At 41.0% G+C, this 16,168-nt stretch overlaps 1 protein-coding gene across 1 annotated transcript in view; it reads right to left on the reverse strand.

Annotated features, from left to right (window-relative positions):
- The window catches only part of LOC108672816, a 93,021-nt gene that overhangs the window by 18,906 nt on the left and 57,947 nt on the right, over positions 1 to 16,168 (reverse strand). The window contains exons 4-9 of the mRNA XM_018160557.2: positions 12,637 to 12,876; positions 12,173 to 12,401; positions 11,066 to 11,204; positions 10,400 to 10,674; positions 9,710 to 9,907; positions 445 to 7,857 (exon numbers count right to left, since the gene is read on the reverse strand). Of these exons, the coding sequence (XP_018016046.2) occupies positions 445 to 7,857; positions 9,710 to 9,907; positions 10,400 to 10,674; positions 11,066 to 11,204; positions 12,173 to 12,401; positions 12,637 to 12,876 (8,494 nt within the window). The remainder of the gene's footprint in view (positions 1 to 444; positions 7,858 to 9,709; positions 9,908 to 10,399; positions 10,675 to 11,065; positions 11,205 to 12,172; positions 12,402 to 12,636; positions 12,877 to 16,168) is intronic.

Below are 16,168 nucleotides of genomic sequence, written 5' to 3' on the forward strand. Positions count from 1 at the left end.
GATAGGTTACAGTTACGGGATAAGTTGATGACAAATGAAGTAGATTAAGGTGTCGATGGAATAGATTGACTAATGACCAATATAGTAGTCGCGTTTGGTTCAATTAAACTTTTTATCTTTTCTAAGTTTCTCTTAACGATCCACAAGATAATTTAATTTCGAAATTTACAATCAGATTCCCTTGAATCGCGAGAAAGCGATAAAATGTGTTGTCAGAATCACACAAGAGGCAACAGTGCTCAGGATATTTTCCCTGTACTGCGATTTCAGTGATACTGAGTGTTAGCGTTTACTGAAATCGTTCACTACTTGCTGCTATCAGTTAATAAACAAACTCAAATACGCAATATCAGGCGGGGTGAGTCTGAAGCTGAGCAGAAGAAATTTCAACGAAGGTTAAAAATTTCAACAGGTGAGTTGGGTTGCAGCGCAAAATTTACTGACCTTCTTTACTAAATGATGATGCATCAGAGTCAGGTATATTAGAAGTCTTCTTCTCAGCATCAGTGTTCACTTCGCCATCACCTTCTTTCTCTTCTATCGACCAACTGTCTACCGGTAGATTTCGACTCAACTTCTCTGACAACCTCAATTTTGAGTCACAGATATCTTTCCTCGAACAATTATGTTCGGAGGTCTCGTCTTCTGGCTGTATAGGAATGTAGTCCGTCTCTGCCGATGTTACCGTCATATCTAAATCTTGAAAATTTTCACTCGAAGAATGTACATTCGAACAAGTGTTCACTTTAATTTGTTTAGGAAGTTCCCCGAATTCACAACACCCTGTTGATTTGAATTTGGCTGAGCTCTCAGGTGGTAGAACATTCAGATTCACAGGCATGGGCATTGGAGTGAGTCGTTTTGGCATTCGATTATTTTTAACGCTTTCAACTGCCTTTGTAGATTTTTCGGTTCGTTTATCGTTATCCTTGCATTCCTCTGTAATGGGGCCTTTACATTTTCTACTGCTTTTACTAATCTTACTATTTGTAAATGTTTTGGATGAATATCCCCGATGGGGAACATGAATGTCCTGCATTCGATGTCTGACTTCACCTTGTTCAGTAGTGCTCTGAACTCCTTGAAGGGGATCATTCACTTTCTTCAAATGTTTTTCATTTTCATCTTCTACTCTTTTGTACCGAAGTTGAACTTTTTTCTTTCTTTTTCTTCTTTCCCGAGTTCTTACGCTGCCCCTTCGACTCTCATTTTTATATTCGAGACTCACCGGAGATGTTATTGAGAGAGAAGAGCCATTTACGTCATTTGAGGGGGAGTCATCTAAATCTTGGTTATTCTTTACACAGGATATATTATTTGGCCGAATCACGTCAGTTTCTTCGCCAGATTTAATAGTTGTAGGAAGATCTTCTATGACTTGACATGAGTCACTGCAAGCAAGTTTGTTATTTGTTTCGTCAGAACCTTGCTTACTAAGATCTTCAGCGTCCTTGGAACTTCTCGAGCTCTTCGAGCTTTTACTTGAACGATTAGTTTCCATCTGTCTTGATGTTTCTTGTCGAGACATAGCAAAATAATCGGTCATTTCCACTTCATCAATAGAGGTTTTTGGGAACGAAAAATCAGGCTCAAGTTTTTCTTCGCTTATCTGGGAATTTTCTTGTTTATTTTTCAATCCACCTAATTTCACTATCGATTCACTCAAATTGGACGACTGCAAGACACCAGTTCCTTCAATTCGAGGTGAAGAAGCAGCGCTCAACTTTTTATCGGCTTCTGTGTCAGCAGTGCTGGATGTTGTGTCGATCACACGAGGTTGTTTCAATAAGAGGTTCCTCCACGAAGACCTTCGACTGCTTTTCGAAGAACTGCAGTCACTCAGCTCATTCTTTTGCGATTCTTCAGAAGAAATAACAGCTTGGTCTTGGTTGGGAAAGAGGCCGGGCTCGACATATTGCGTATTACTAAGCTGATCGGGAAATAAATTTGCTTCCATTTCACTTTTAATCGGAGGGTTGACATCAAATTCGAAAGAGTCTTTCACTGGTTTGAAAAAACAATCAACTTCAAGGAAGAGTGATCTCTCTTCGCTATCTTTCGGGAACAGGCATCGAATGTCAGACTTGGTAGTTGTCGGATGAACTATCGTTCTTTCGTCTGCCGGTGAGCGCTCTTGTTTTATAATTTGTTGATCATCTAATTGAGGTGCCAGAACGGATACTGGTGGAATATCTTCATTGACGACAGTAAAGTTCTCAGGCTCGTAACACAAAGCTGCTTCAGACTCTGAAATAATCTCTGAAGCGTACCGAACTGGCAAATCAACATCTTTTTCATCTAAAAAATCTCTTTCGTCAATGTTTCTATTTAATACACTAATTTCTTCACTAGTGGCTTCATCACTACTCTCAACTGTTGAATGAATCGAGGATGAACGGGATTCTTCATCATCTTGCATAGATTCTACACCCTCCTCGTCTAATTCGTCATCTTCACCCCCACTCATTTCAAGCTCTTCAATTGAGCCAACACTTCCATCGCGCTCTCGTGCACTCTCTCCATGGAGTGTACGACGGGGAAAATTCGGGGATGGATCATGGAAACCAGGTCGATCGCCGTCTTGTAAAGTTTCTTTGTATTCTACGGCATTCTGGCGTACCAGTGGACTGCGGGTTCTTGTTTCTTGATCATCTGACGGGTGATCTCCGAAAAATAATTCGAATTGCGAACCCAATTCTCGTGTGATACTGTCAAACGAGACCGAATCTTCGCTAAGACATCCCTCATCTCGTCTACTTCCTTGTTTGTGGATAAGTAACAAGGCCTTCACCAAATCCCGTTTATACTCCCGAAATTCGTAGGAACTTTCATCTGGTAACACAGAGGGTTCACTGACCCATCGCTTCAAAGTAACATTCCGCCTTCGCTGATTTGGAGTGACTTCCTCCTGAACATGAACATCACTCGAATCAGGACTTAATGGTGTTGAATCGACATCTTCAGTAGGAGACGATTCAGCTCGGTTAGCCTCTTTTGTATTTGGACCGTGATCTGACAACGCAGCACTATCTTCATTGTCATTTTCCGTCTTCGAAAGACCACATTTGTCGAGCAAAGTTGATGGGTTTCTGTCAATGGTTGGTTGGACTATTTTTGAAGTAGGTATTTCTCTTGCATTGTCAATGGGATATTGATTTTCTTCGTCGAGTGGATTTACAAGGAATGACGCTTCGATTGAATTTTCAAATGTTTTTCCCTCGTCATTCTCCGCCTTAAAATCTTGGTGTTTTGTATTTAACTCGCTATCATCTTTATCTGATTCATAGTGATGCATCTTATCGTCGGCCTTCAAATGTTGACTGGGTAATAGATTTGTCTGTTCGCACTCTTTCTCTTTGGTGTCTTCAGAAACTTCTTTGCTCAGTTCTCCTTTTCTGAGACAATCTTCTAAAGCTCTTATTAATCTTTCTCCGTATTTCTCAATATCAAACTCCCTTTTTCGTTGAGAGCCTCGGTATCGTGAACGCTTGCCTCTTCTTTCGAAAGACCTTCTGAAATTATCCTTACTTACTGTCCGTTCACTCAATTTACCTTTATCCTTCACGCTTTTATCATCAAACTTCTTGGTATATGTGTTCTCTTCGTCATTGTCGTCGGAAAGAAAATCTTCCTCCGTTTCTGGTTCAATGAGAATTTTTGGATTTTGAACCCTATCTAATTGGGCTGCTGTCTCGTCGTGAACTTCTTCATCCTCACCGTCGAATTTCCTTTCTCTAATAGTTTTTGACTCCCGATGCCGTAGTTTCATTGTATCTTCAGTGGTTTTCCTCTCCTCAGACAGCCCTTCTCTCACGAGTTCCTCCTCAAATAATTGATTGTTTATTAACATTGGCGGTTCTGTAGTTTCTCCATGTGCTTCTAACTCTTCGATTTTTTCTCTACCTGAAGTTACCATGTCTAGTACTTTATCGAGTTTTAATTTATCGGCTTCACTTGCACTAATGCATCGGGTTCCTTCTGACAGATCTTCGTCAGAAACTTCAACACTAACATGGCTTTTAATGCCGTGATAGAGAAGGGCTGCAGGTATGTTCACATAAATATTTGACTCGGGAGCAGATCGGTAGGCATACATTTTTGGTAAGTTAGATAAACCGGAAATTGCCTTCTTGGGTTTAGGTCCTGGTTTAGGTATGGGCTTTAGCGTTCTATCCACTAAGATTTTTGACAGTTCTCCTTCAAGTGGCTGAAAATTCACTGATGCAGGAGTGCTTTCTTTAGATGTAGGTACAGTTTTCGACACGTTTGATCTCTTGTCAGAGTCACCAGAACGGTAATTCATACTTAATTCGTCGTCGGTTTGAGTGGCAAATGTGGATTTAGATACCGACCTTGTTCGTTTCGTTCTAACAGAACTAACGTTTGTGAGCACTGATGTGGTCTCGAATGTTTGTGAAGCTGACATAGCAAGGCCCCCAAAGTCGTACTCTTTTATCTGTTCGGTTACTGGAATGTGTTTTTCTACAGAGACCTCTTGTTCCTTACTTCTCTTCTTGCATTTACTCTTCGCATCAAGGGAATGTTCGGCTATCTTACTGGCCATTTTTGAGCGATCGTAGTACATTGCTTCAGAATATATTTTCGAATTTTTCGTTTTCTTTCCAGATTCGGATGATCGAGATCTATCTTTGCCAGGTTTATCTGTTACAGGCCTTCTCGTGTATCTTGACTGCCATTCATCGTCACCAGTCATTTCATCATCGGTTTGTACCCCCATGCTTTCTCTTTCCACAGTTCTACGACGGCGTTTAGAGACATTCTTTGTAATAGTATTTTCTTCGAATTTTTCTTGTTGTAAGGATTTTTTCGCCCTGCTACTCCTTTTCTTATCTAATGTGATTTCGTTTGCGCCATTAGTTGTCAGACCAACATTTGCGGTTTGTGTTTTGCTTTTTCTGGCTTTCGAATCCAAAGATTCATTCCGAGTCGGTGGGTTGGGTTGTTCACCTTTTGAAGATCCCGATTTTAGTCCATAATTGGAGTCTTGCGTGTTGACAATATGAGTCTTCAAAGACTGAAATTCCTCTTTTAAAAAGTTTAACAAACGTTCTTTCGTTCGCAGCAGCGATCGCTTCGCTTTTACATTCATGTTTTCTTTCTTCTGAAATTCAATATCTTCGCTTTTTCGCGCATCATTCCTAAGTGCATTCATTTCTATCGTTCTTTCATCTTCGTAGTAATGAGAAGATGTTGACATTGGAGTGGATACGGATGCTTTCGAATCTTTCGACTGTGATCGTTTCGGTTTTCTCTTCTTGCGTTTCTCAAAGTCAAATTCACTGTCTCTAATAGGCAGTAATGCTGGTAAATCACGGATTTGCGTTTCTCGTTGATACCTGAGTGATAACTCTGAACTAGTTACTGGATAATTTATTTCAGAGGTATCACTTAAGACTTCTTGAGGACGCTTTTTCTTCTTAACTTTTCGTTTTGTAGGTGAAGAATCGGGTGCAAGCAATTTTACAGACTTGGAATTATTTATCTGGTTATCTGTCTCTTCATTCATACTATCAAATATGAAAACGTCATGTTGATTGAAGTTTTCAGGGAGTAATGTGTTTTGATTATAGATTTGTGAAGATTCTTTGTGTGGAGACTCGGCACCTTGCTGCTGCTGTTGTTGTAGCATGCGTTCAATCAAAATATTTTTTTCAATGCTTCGATGCGCTACAGGGCTTTCTAAAACATACTTTCTGAGAGACTCGGTGGGCGTTGCTGAGTAATAAGTGGCAGCATTCGGATGTGTATCTAAATCATTGTCCTTGCCAGGAGATATGACTGCATTCGAGGCATCAAACTTTGACGATATTCGAGTTCGGTCGTCATTTTTTCTGTCTCGACCGCTATTCTGCGGACGGGCCATGGCACCATAATCACTGTCAGCATTTTTATCATCAAGATACCTGGTGTGCGCTTTCCTGCGTTTCTTGATGCTAGAACTTCTATTTTTACTCTTGGTTTCCTCGATGGCTCGAGAATCTTCGGCAATTTTGGCGGTACTGAGAACTATCGACGCTCGAGTCATGTAGCGGGCTGGCGTTTCTTCGTCGGCATCTTTTTCTTCTTTGACAAATTTATGTCTGCTCTTCTCTGAAGCTCTAGCATCAACTTTATCGCTGTATTTAGTAGAATTGGCTATAATTTGCCCTTCTTTCACTACGTTCATATTCATTTTAGTTTTATTCTGGGTAGCATGGCTTTTCTTTTTCATCCCGGTTTGTGGTTCTTCTAGATTGTACAATTTGAGAGTTGCCGTTGTTGGGGTGGGTGGAATTTTCTGCATAATTGTAGATTTTGTCAGACTCGTTTTGGGGCTTTCAAACACATATCGACTGTAAAGATGGACAGGGTCTTCCCTGCGTTGCTTTTGTTTTGATCTTGGAGTTTCTAACGGTTGGCTGATATCAAGACGAAGCCGTGGTTTCTCTCTTCTGCCACGCAGATCTTCTAATCGCTCCGGCTCTTTCTTCAGATATACTGGAGACCTGCTCTTTTCGAATTTTTGAACAATGTCCTTCACCGAAAGCTTTAGTTCATCACTTTCCTCATCAGAACTTGAAGATTTGTCATTTTTCTTTTCTCTGCGTCGATATTTTCTATCGTCGCTGTCTCGACTACGATCATTACTACGGTTTCTATCGTCATTTCCGCTCCCACCACTACCGTCATTGCCGTCTCCACTGCTGCCGTCACTCGACCCACCATTTCCCTCACCACTTTCGTCATCGTCTCGATCGTTTCCATCGTCGTTATGATCGTTGGCATTGCTCTCGTCGTCACCTTCTTCTCCGCTTTCGCCACCCTCTCTGTTTCGATCACCGCAAATGCTTTCATAGTCGTCATCGCACGGAAGCTCCTTTTCCGCCGACTTAGTACTTTTTCGAAGGGCTGTTGTGTCCGGTTGCATTACATCTAAGCTAACGGAATCTTCAAGAAACATAGCACGGGCGGATGTGTTATGCACGATTCCTCGATTAAACCATGAATGATCAAGTCTTGAACTGATCTCTTTACTTAATGGCTCCAGATTTCTTTCAAATGGTTCAACACAGTATTGTCGTCTATTATCAAGCTGCAGGGAATGCTTTTCGTTCATCGTTGCGAACAATTTTCTGTGCTGCAAGAGATTCGCCGAATAAACTCGATTGCACGGACCTTCCAAACCAGAGTCATTAGGATATGCCACACTTGACTCTGGCGCAGGCAACAAACTGTCTTGGGGAAGGTTAATTTGGACACCGTCATAACTCTCGTCGCTTTTGTAACCATCATCAACGTCGCTATCAAATAAGCTATCTTTTAGGGTTGATCTCTGAAAGCAATCGTTCAAATTAAAAGGATCAACGCACTGATAATTATTTGATCTGTCTGAAAATAATGAGCACGTCTCACATTCACAGGCACAAAACGATAGCGAATAACAAGATGCTTTTGAACAAGATGCTTCTTCCACTCCTGAAGCATCGAGGCGAGGCTGGGTCGGAACAATGAGACGAGAGGCATCACGTTCAAAGTCTTCTGCTGCAGCAGAGAAATTCAGTTCTGATTCGTGTATCTTTCTTCTGCATTTTCTGAAGCTCTTATGAAGTTTCTCACGTTTGCACGAAAATGTGTCCACCCTTTCATTGCCCACCGTTTCAGTTACACAGCAGTCTGTTCGTACATCACTACAGTGAGCGAAAATGTCACGTTTGGATATAAATTTTTTCGGTTTCACTCGTCCTTCAAGAAGAAAGCTTTGCATTTCATTGGGTGATTGCACTATTCTTTTTTGAATTAAGGCTACGGAATTTCGCTTATGCTTAACTTCTAACTGGGAAGTCTCCTGAGCAGCAACTGTCAGCAAAAATTCGAAACATAATTGAGATTCGATTCGAAACATGTTTGATTAGAATATATTGGAATGAAAAATGTGGTTCTTTGAAACAGCGCATTGACATTTATCTCTCCTTCACAAAAATTTTTTGGAATTCAAATGTTTAACCTTTCCCATTTATAGGCATTAATTCAGATCTCCGGTTTGGAATATTCATGTCTTACTGTAATTTATTCACGCATTAGATAAATTACTTGGTAAAAATACACCCTAATGCCTGCAATTCTATTCAAATGGCACGAGAATTACAGCGACAGCCTTCGTGCAGATGTGTATGGGTAAACTTAAAGCATGAACAGGTGTTACGTGTAAAATCAGTTTTAAGCGGTGAAAATAGATATACCTATGTTTTTTTTCATTCGAGCATATCCGCGTGAGCAATTCTTTTATTTTGAAAAACAATCAATGTCCAGAGCTGATATGGATGGCAGGGCTTCTAATTGGGATTGGCGATCATAGATGGGATGGGATGACCTATAATAGAATGAGAAAATGACGTTTAACAAGAAGATTATCATGCAAGGTAGAATTAGAGAATAACGAGCACAGGCGCTAGTTCCTTCAGTTAAGAGAAATTTAATTTTCATAGATTATCGTTCGTTCTAACACTTCGGAAGTGACTTCTGAAAAGATCTGTCATTCTTCTCCTTTGTTAAGAAACGCCGCTGATCGAAAAACGTTTATTTGAGCGATTATTTCACATTAATTAGATTCGTAATATTAATTAGTATAGGCGATCACTAGCGCAGATGTTGAAAATGCCTAGATTAGGCTTAGGAAAATTTTTCTTATTCAGGAGCCAATTTTTTTGCAGTCATTTATACGAAGCAGGAAATACTTAGAATATCGCATTTAGAAGCCAGAATACTAGGTAAATGCAGATTTTTATTAGGAAAAGATTAAGTCAGAGCTGACATTGTTGGAGCCAAAATATCATGTGGATGGAATCTTTTGGTAAGCAGTTTCTGCAGGCGGCAATACGAGCTGTTATTCTTGAACGAATGAGAATAAAGAGATGAACGAATAAATAAAGAGGAATTATTATCATAGATTCGAAGTGGTTAAAAAACTTGCCTGCTTCTGCATCTTCATAGAAGCGTGCAATGAAAATGAAGTAAGTTAGCTAAAATATTGGAAATATGAAGAAAGCAAACGAACATTTGAGTAAGTTGATTAAAAGAGAAGCAACAATAATTCTGTCATCATAGCGTAAAATAAATTGAACAGGTTTGCCATGTAATAACGGTGTATTTTATGCTTCAGATAAGAAAATATAAATAAAACAAATAAATATCAAGACCCGAACATGTCACGAGTGTCTCAACCTTTTCATTTCCTTTCATCCTCATTTCACGATCAGTCCAACATTCCTGATAGCAGGAATTGTCTACAGAATCGTAACGCGAACGTAACTCAGTCTTAAGTAATAAACTTAATTGTGACGCTCCTAAACTTATTTCTTCCCTCAAATAAATTCAATAACGAATCATAAGTCACGCTTTAATTCATCCATGCGCGAACACAAGCTGTTGACTGAATTATTTATTGTGGTATTTTTCTAATTAAAATTTCACGAACCGGTGGAGTAATATTTATAATCATAATAAAAGAAGCCCACCCATCGACATATGCAATAATTTTAGTCTACTTTATCCATGCATTTGTGCAATGATACATAATTTATTCTTTTTTATAATGCTATAAAGCACCTTCTTTGATACGCAGTGAACAAACAAATAATTCGTAATATTTTTACGAATTCAAAACATATTTTTTTAGGATTCGAAATATTAAAAAAAAAGCATTCCTTACCTCTGAGTAATGCCTTCGTTAATACAGGGGCGAGGAGTCTGTCGAGAGCCATCTGTTGTTCTTTTTGTAGTAGCAATTGTTGTTGTTGACTGGTGAACTCTGGGCTGCGGTTGCCAAGTAGACGCTCCTGGGCCCTAGCGGCGCACAGTCCTGCTCCGCTGCAACCCGCGCCGGTTGCGGCGTCCTGCGTCCGGACTCCTGAACGTCGACTAAACTTTATCTCTGTATTTTATCCTTGTTTTAGTGCCTAATGAAATTTTCTCATAGGTTCAGTTAATTTAGGAGTTTCCAGGTACCTAAGGCAACGAACACTCAGATATCAGGACGATTCAAATGAGCAAACGCAAAATCAGGTTACATTGGATAACGTTCTTATCAGTTTCAGTGGGCTAATATAAATAAATTAATGGAATTCACAGTATTTGTCGCTTCGTTATAGAATCTTTTTGTGCCTACCGACATGTACAGGAGCCGTAGTGTTGATAATAGTTACAAGTTCGTAAATCCGTCAGCCAATCCCTGACGGCCTTTCAGGCAGAACTCTCCAATAACAGACGATCCGACGCTTGCTGCTACGTGTACTCAGGCCGCTACGTGTACTCAGGCCGCTACGTGTACTTAGGCCGCTACGTGTACTTAGGCCGCTACGTGTTCTAAAACGAGTTTATATTGTAAGATCCGAGGACGTACCTGAAGGTCCGATGGACACATCCTGAGTCTTAACGCCCGTTGAAGGTCCTGCCGCCGCGTCTTGAATCCTGCAGATGGAGGAGGATCCTGTGGCAGCATCGTGTTTTCTCACCGACCCACCACCACCGCTCCCACCGCCACCGCCACCGCCGGTGGAGCGCACGCTGCCGTCCCGCATCAGGCGGGTGGTGGTAACGGGATTTGTATCGAATTGAGTTTCGATTTTTTCGACAGCGTTAGCTTCATCTGGAGTGTCTGACATGGTCGTCGAGCGACTGAAAAAATGGTAGATATTTCAAATATATTCTCACAGTAACAAATTAAAGACAAGGAGACAATAGTAAAAGTGAAGATACACAAATGAAATAAGGAATTGAATTATTATAATGATGAATGAGCAAAACGTATCATTAAACTATATAATGATTCATAAAATAACGAGAAAAAATGCACATAAGTCCTGATTTTAATCTTGTTGAATCAAAATAATTAATTCCTGGTGGGAAAAGCTTATATCTAATAGTCAGCAGCTAAGGCCCTAAACTATCGGACAGTCAGCGGTCAAGTTGCTGAACAGGCCAGGCGGTCTGCTTGTATGCAGTCCCCTCGTCAGACCGTTCGTTAGTCACCGCGTCAGACCACATACACGTCAGTCAGGAGCCAGACCTCATGCCCTTCTGGAAGCTGACGTGCTTCTGCTGCAAGTGGCGGTCGTCGTGCAGGTGGTCTGGCAGGGGGTGCACCCGGGCACTGCTGCCGAGCTCTGGAGTATGGGGTTGCGTGCAACACCCACGCACCGCAACACCTGTAACATACCAGTAACTTGCATCATCTACAACACTATCATCTTTCAGCCCCTGCAACACACAAGCATCATGCAATGCCTGCGACATCATCATCTTGCAGCACCTGCAACACACGTGCATCATCAAACCCCTGCGACATCATCATGTTGCAGCACGTGCAACACACGAGCATCTTCAAACCCCTGCAACACAATCATGTTGCAGCACCATATTCCATACTGCAAATAAACTTCATAAAACCGAATGTCATTTCATGTAATTGAAGCCGGCTGCAACGTCAAAACAAAGTTCTTGCAACTCTAACCCATTAAAGTTCCTGACACATTTACTTCGTCAAGATCCTGCAGCTTTCAGTAGTCACGAATCATAACTACTAAAAACCCCAACAACATTAACCTTCCAACAGCCCCGCAACATAAATACTAAACACTAAAACAAGATAAATCTTCCAACGCTTCAGCAGCATAAACTACTAAAAACTTTGGCAGCGTTAATCTTTCAACGTTAACCATTCTGTTTAACATTATTGAATGAGCCAGAAATCGCACCAAAGAGAATGCTTTAAAAAAGGAGAAATATCAATTCTTCACGGCTATTAATTATCATTGTTAATAACGTTTCGCTAAATTTTGGGTAGCAGGGACGTCAGCGCCCAAGAGAAGCCTTGATAAATTTTTAATATTGCCACATTAGCCTGAAATGAGGATTCAGCCGAGCGGAAATAGACTGCAGAGCAGAATCATGTAGATAGCAGAGCGAAATCTGCAACGGCATAGGCATAAGGGAATATAAAACAGGCTTCTCGTACAGTTATCGAACGTTGCATATCGTGAGTCAAAAGTATTAAGCCATTCGTCAAAATAAGATGACATGATCTGGAAAATAGCGTCAAACTCTTGAGTTGTTCATCAACATTCCACCACAAAATGCAAGATTCAGTAAAATAAGTACTAGAAAAGTTCTTCACCAGTTTGGTCGAGATCTTTCCCATTGAGAAAGTCTGCTGAGTGATGGCTAGCCGGCTTCATGCCAAGATGGAGAGGTTCGTTGAGGCCAGCTGCGATCTTGTTGGCCTCGGTGAGATGGTTGAGTGGAGCGTGAGGCTCGGAGTTATGAGGCAATGAGGCGGACGCCCGTGGCTGCTGGTCCACGTATGAGGCGCTGCTGAGGCGCACGTTGCCACCACCGCGTCCGTTCTGCTTTTATGGGGGTTAAAGGCGAGTATTTGAGGGATAAAATGGCGAAAAATAGTGTTCTAATAAGTGGAGTAATAGATATTGATGAACGGAAGAAAAAACAAATGCGAGATGACGACAGAAAAACAGAAAATTGGAGTGAATAACGGAGAACACTCGAAAATGTGATTAAAAATTTACAAATACAATAATAATTACGCTTATAGCCAAGGGAGCAGAGAATTGAACCACTCACAAGATTGCTGTCTAGTGAAGCTAGTCGCTTAGGATCGGTGTAGCAGATGGTGTTGGGGCGCCGTCGGCTGAAGGGCTCCTCGTCGAAGTCGCCGCCCCTTTTGGGTCGCGGAGCCACGGCGCTCTGGGTGCCCGCCAGCGCTGTGTGGCTCCTGCTGTAGACGTTCTCGTCGGAGGGCACGCGGCTGCGTAGGCACGCGGGGATGAGCGAGCGGCGCTTGCCAGCCTGGCTGCTCGGCGGCTATGGGTGAACATCAACGGGTTTGTACACATGCTAATGGCCACTTTCAAATGTATTGATTCTTCAAATTATATATCGTGGCTACTAACTCGTGTACATATCATGTCAACACGTACTGCACAAACTAGATGTTTCTTTAGCCTCGCACTTCATTCTTGCATTATACAACTATCGAAAACTATGCATTTAACTATGATTTGCATTCTACAACTATCGAAGAGTCGTCTGCTGCAGCAAAAACCCCCAACGAACACAAACATTAGAACCCCTGATCCTGAAGTCAACAATATTCTTTCATTTTACTGCAATAGTAAATCACAACTTGGAACACCACCAAAATCAAGTGGCAGATTTTTTCGACATGTGGTAGGGGGCTGCAGTTAAGTTCGTTCCAAGAGGCTTGAAGTATCCAGCATCTCATATAAATACAATTAAATTTAAAATTCACAAGACATCATCACGCGCACTGTGCAGTATATAGTAAAAGAATGACTAAATTTCGTAAATGCGTAAAATGCGGTGGAAATTCATGCATGGCCGCCGTATTTTGCGCGATACAAAGTTCATCTCCGCGGAAGCCGTATTTGAAGCCACAAAGTTCTTTTCCGTGTACGCTACATTTCGATGGTCACAAAATTCATCGCCATGGATAGGGCCCCAAAGTGGCTGCCCTGTTTCGAGAGCCACGAAGTACGCTCCAAGTTCGAAGTTCAGGAGGTGGGGGCCAAACTCCTAATGAGGGGCGGTGCGTGCCGCTAACAAAATTATGACCCTCGGGAAATTAAAAGCTTGAGCCGGGAAATAATGAGCCCAGCTTTCAGGCAGCACAACTAACAAAAAAAATTGGACAATCTTACCAAGAGAAAATCCTAAGAAATTGATGTGTAAATGAAATAGAATGGATATTTTATTCCTTTTTAAAACAAACCAATTTTTCTACTTCCCCCACTCGATAATCATAAAAATTGATAAATGAACTTACCAGAAAAGAAAATAAATAGAAATTTATGTGAATATTTAGGACAATCTAAAATTTGTATTTACAGCGTCAGGCGCGCACGACGCAAATAACAGTTACAACTACTGAAAGAATACAAAGCAAGACCACCAATGCAACAAGCAGCATCCCAGACCAACCCAAACACTACAAGGCTCAATAACAAATAATATAGAACCTTGAAAATTGGAAATCGCTAACTACAAATCAAGCTATTGATTTATCTATGGGGTTTCCAACAAACGACGGGAACTGCTAGCGACGAAATTTCTGTGTGCAGATAAAAGGGCTTGAAAAATTTTGCAGTGATATTAGCTGAATTTAAGAGATACTATAACTCACAAAACATGTATCGCCCCACATGCAGGCCAAATACCAGAGAGTTTTCACAAAGACTGAGTTAGTCGAGTTTTGATCACAAGCATATTTTTATGAATGTATATTGAGAGGCAACCGTCTCATCTTATATTGGCCCTGCAGGCCTCTGTGGCACACATTAATAATATATTTTTAAAGTTTTCCCACAAGACTAACAAAGTTTGTCCGAGATCGCTGCTTTATGTTATTCTTCTCCGTAGGGTGGTACACATCCACGTGAAGCTAGGGCGGTGCGCATTCTCGTGAAGCGTAGGACGGTACACATTCTCGTGAAGCGTAGTGCAGTACGCATTCTCGCGAAGCGCAGGGCGGTACGCATTCTCGCGAAGCGCAGGGCGGTACGCATTCTCGCGAAGCGCAGGGCGGTACGCATTCTCGTGAAGCGCAGGGCAGTACGCATTCTCGTGAAGCGAAGGGCGGTACGCGCCCTCGTGAAGCGTAGGGCGGTACGCATTCTCGCGAAACGCAGGGCGGTACGCATTCTCGCGAAGCGCAGGGCGGTACGCATTCTCGTGAAGCGAAGGGCGGTACGCGCCCTCGTGAAGCGTAGGGCAGTACGCATTCTCGTGAAGCGAAGGGCGGTACACATTCTCGTGAAGCGTAGGGCGGTACGCGCCCTCGTGAAGCGTAGGGCAGTACGCATTCTCGTGAAGCGAAGGGCGGTACGCATTCTCGTGAAGCGAAGGGCGGTACGCATCCTCGTGATGCGTGCGGCGTAAGCATCGATGTCCTTTAAACGGACGCAGGATGCGACTAAAGTTGCAGTGGCGCAGAGTTCTGATGTTCGCATCCAAACTATTGACCTTACATTAAGTGCTTATTTATTTTTCGGCGAGAGGCTCAGTAACTATAGAATATTCGCGAAATATTTTGTTTTTCAATTAATCTTATACGCATCTTGATTTATCTTATTAATGATCAATCAATGATGATTGATTGATCTTATATTATTAATTGATCTTATACAGGGTGTACCAGAATTAACTGGCCCTTTTAATTTGTTAATAAATAAAAAACCAAGAACGTTTTGAAGTTGAAACTTGTTTTATTTAAAAGAAGAACATTTTTATGGTAATATTGTATCCTAGTTTTTAAATATAATATCTTTTAAATGCCCACCACAATTGTTTTGGCAAAATAGGGCTCTTCTCTTCGTTGCTTTCATAACCTTCATTAGTAATTCTGGCGAGAGTGCAAATTTTTGATATCCGCAAATTTTCCATAAAGAGATTTAATTGTGTTTTTTGAAGGATCCTTGTTTTGAAATGGATCCTGTAATCACGTTGAACTTCTGTTATTGACATCGTTATTGACTGTAGCGATAATTTTCGTTCTTTCTTCTTTGCTGTAGCGAATCATGATGAAAATTTAAGGCTTCATAATTAAACACAAATTTAGCAAGCTATACAGGATAATGACGTAACTATGATACAATATTACCATAAAAATGTTCTTCTTTTAAATAAAACAAGTTTCAACTTCATAACGCTCTTAGTTTTTTATTTATTAACAAATTAAAAGGATCAGTTAATTCTGGTACACCCTGTATTATGTATAAGACACCACGCTTTCCAAAAAACTAATAGTACATTTTTACCAAGATTCACCATATCACGATTCAATTTATTAATAACTTTCTGAGCATCAGTTCTATCAATGCACTAATATCAAGTAATAATGAACGTTGATTTTAAATTTTTACTTTACACACTACGAAATATCCAAGAATCATGCCAAATATATCGAGTGTGATATATAACACAAATTTCCATCACGATAACAAGTCACACCCGAGTGAATATGCAGTAACATCAAACGGGCAATTTTAATCACTTTAAACGGTAACCGATACTTCAAAGCCGGGCGTTGTAGTTTAAAGTTGAAGTTAATCCCAGATATATAATCGCCGCATCGTGG

This window comes from Hyalella azteca, unplaced genomic scaffold (assembly GCF_000764305.2).
Source record: "Hyalella azteca isolate HAZT.00-mixed unplaced genomic scaffold, Hazt_2.0.2 contig15387, whole genome shotgun sequence".
In the NCBI taxonomy this organism is placed as follows: domain Eukaryota; kingdom Metazoa; phylum Arthropoda; class Malacostraca; order Amphipoda; family Hyalellidae; genus Hyalella; species Hyalella azteca.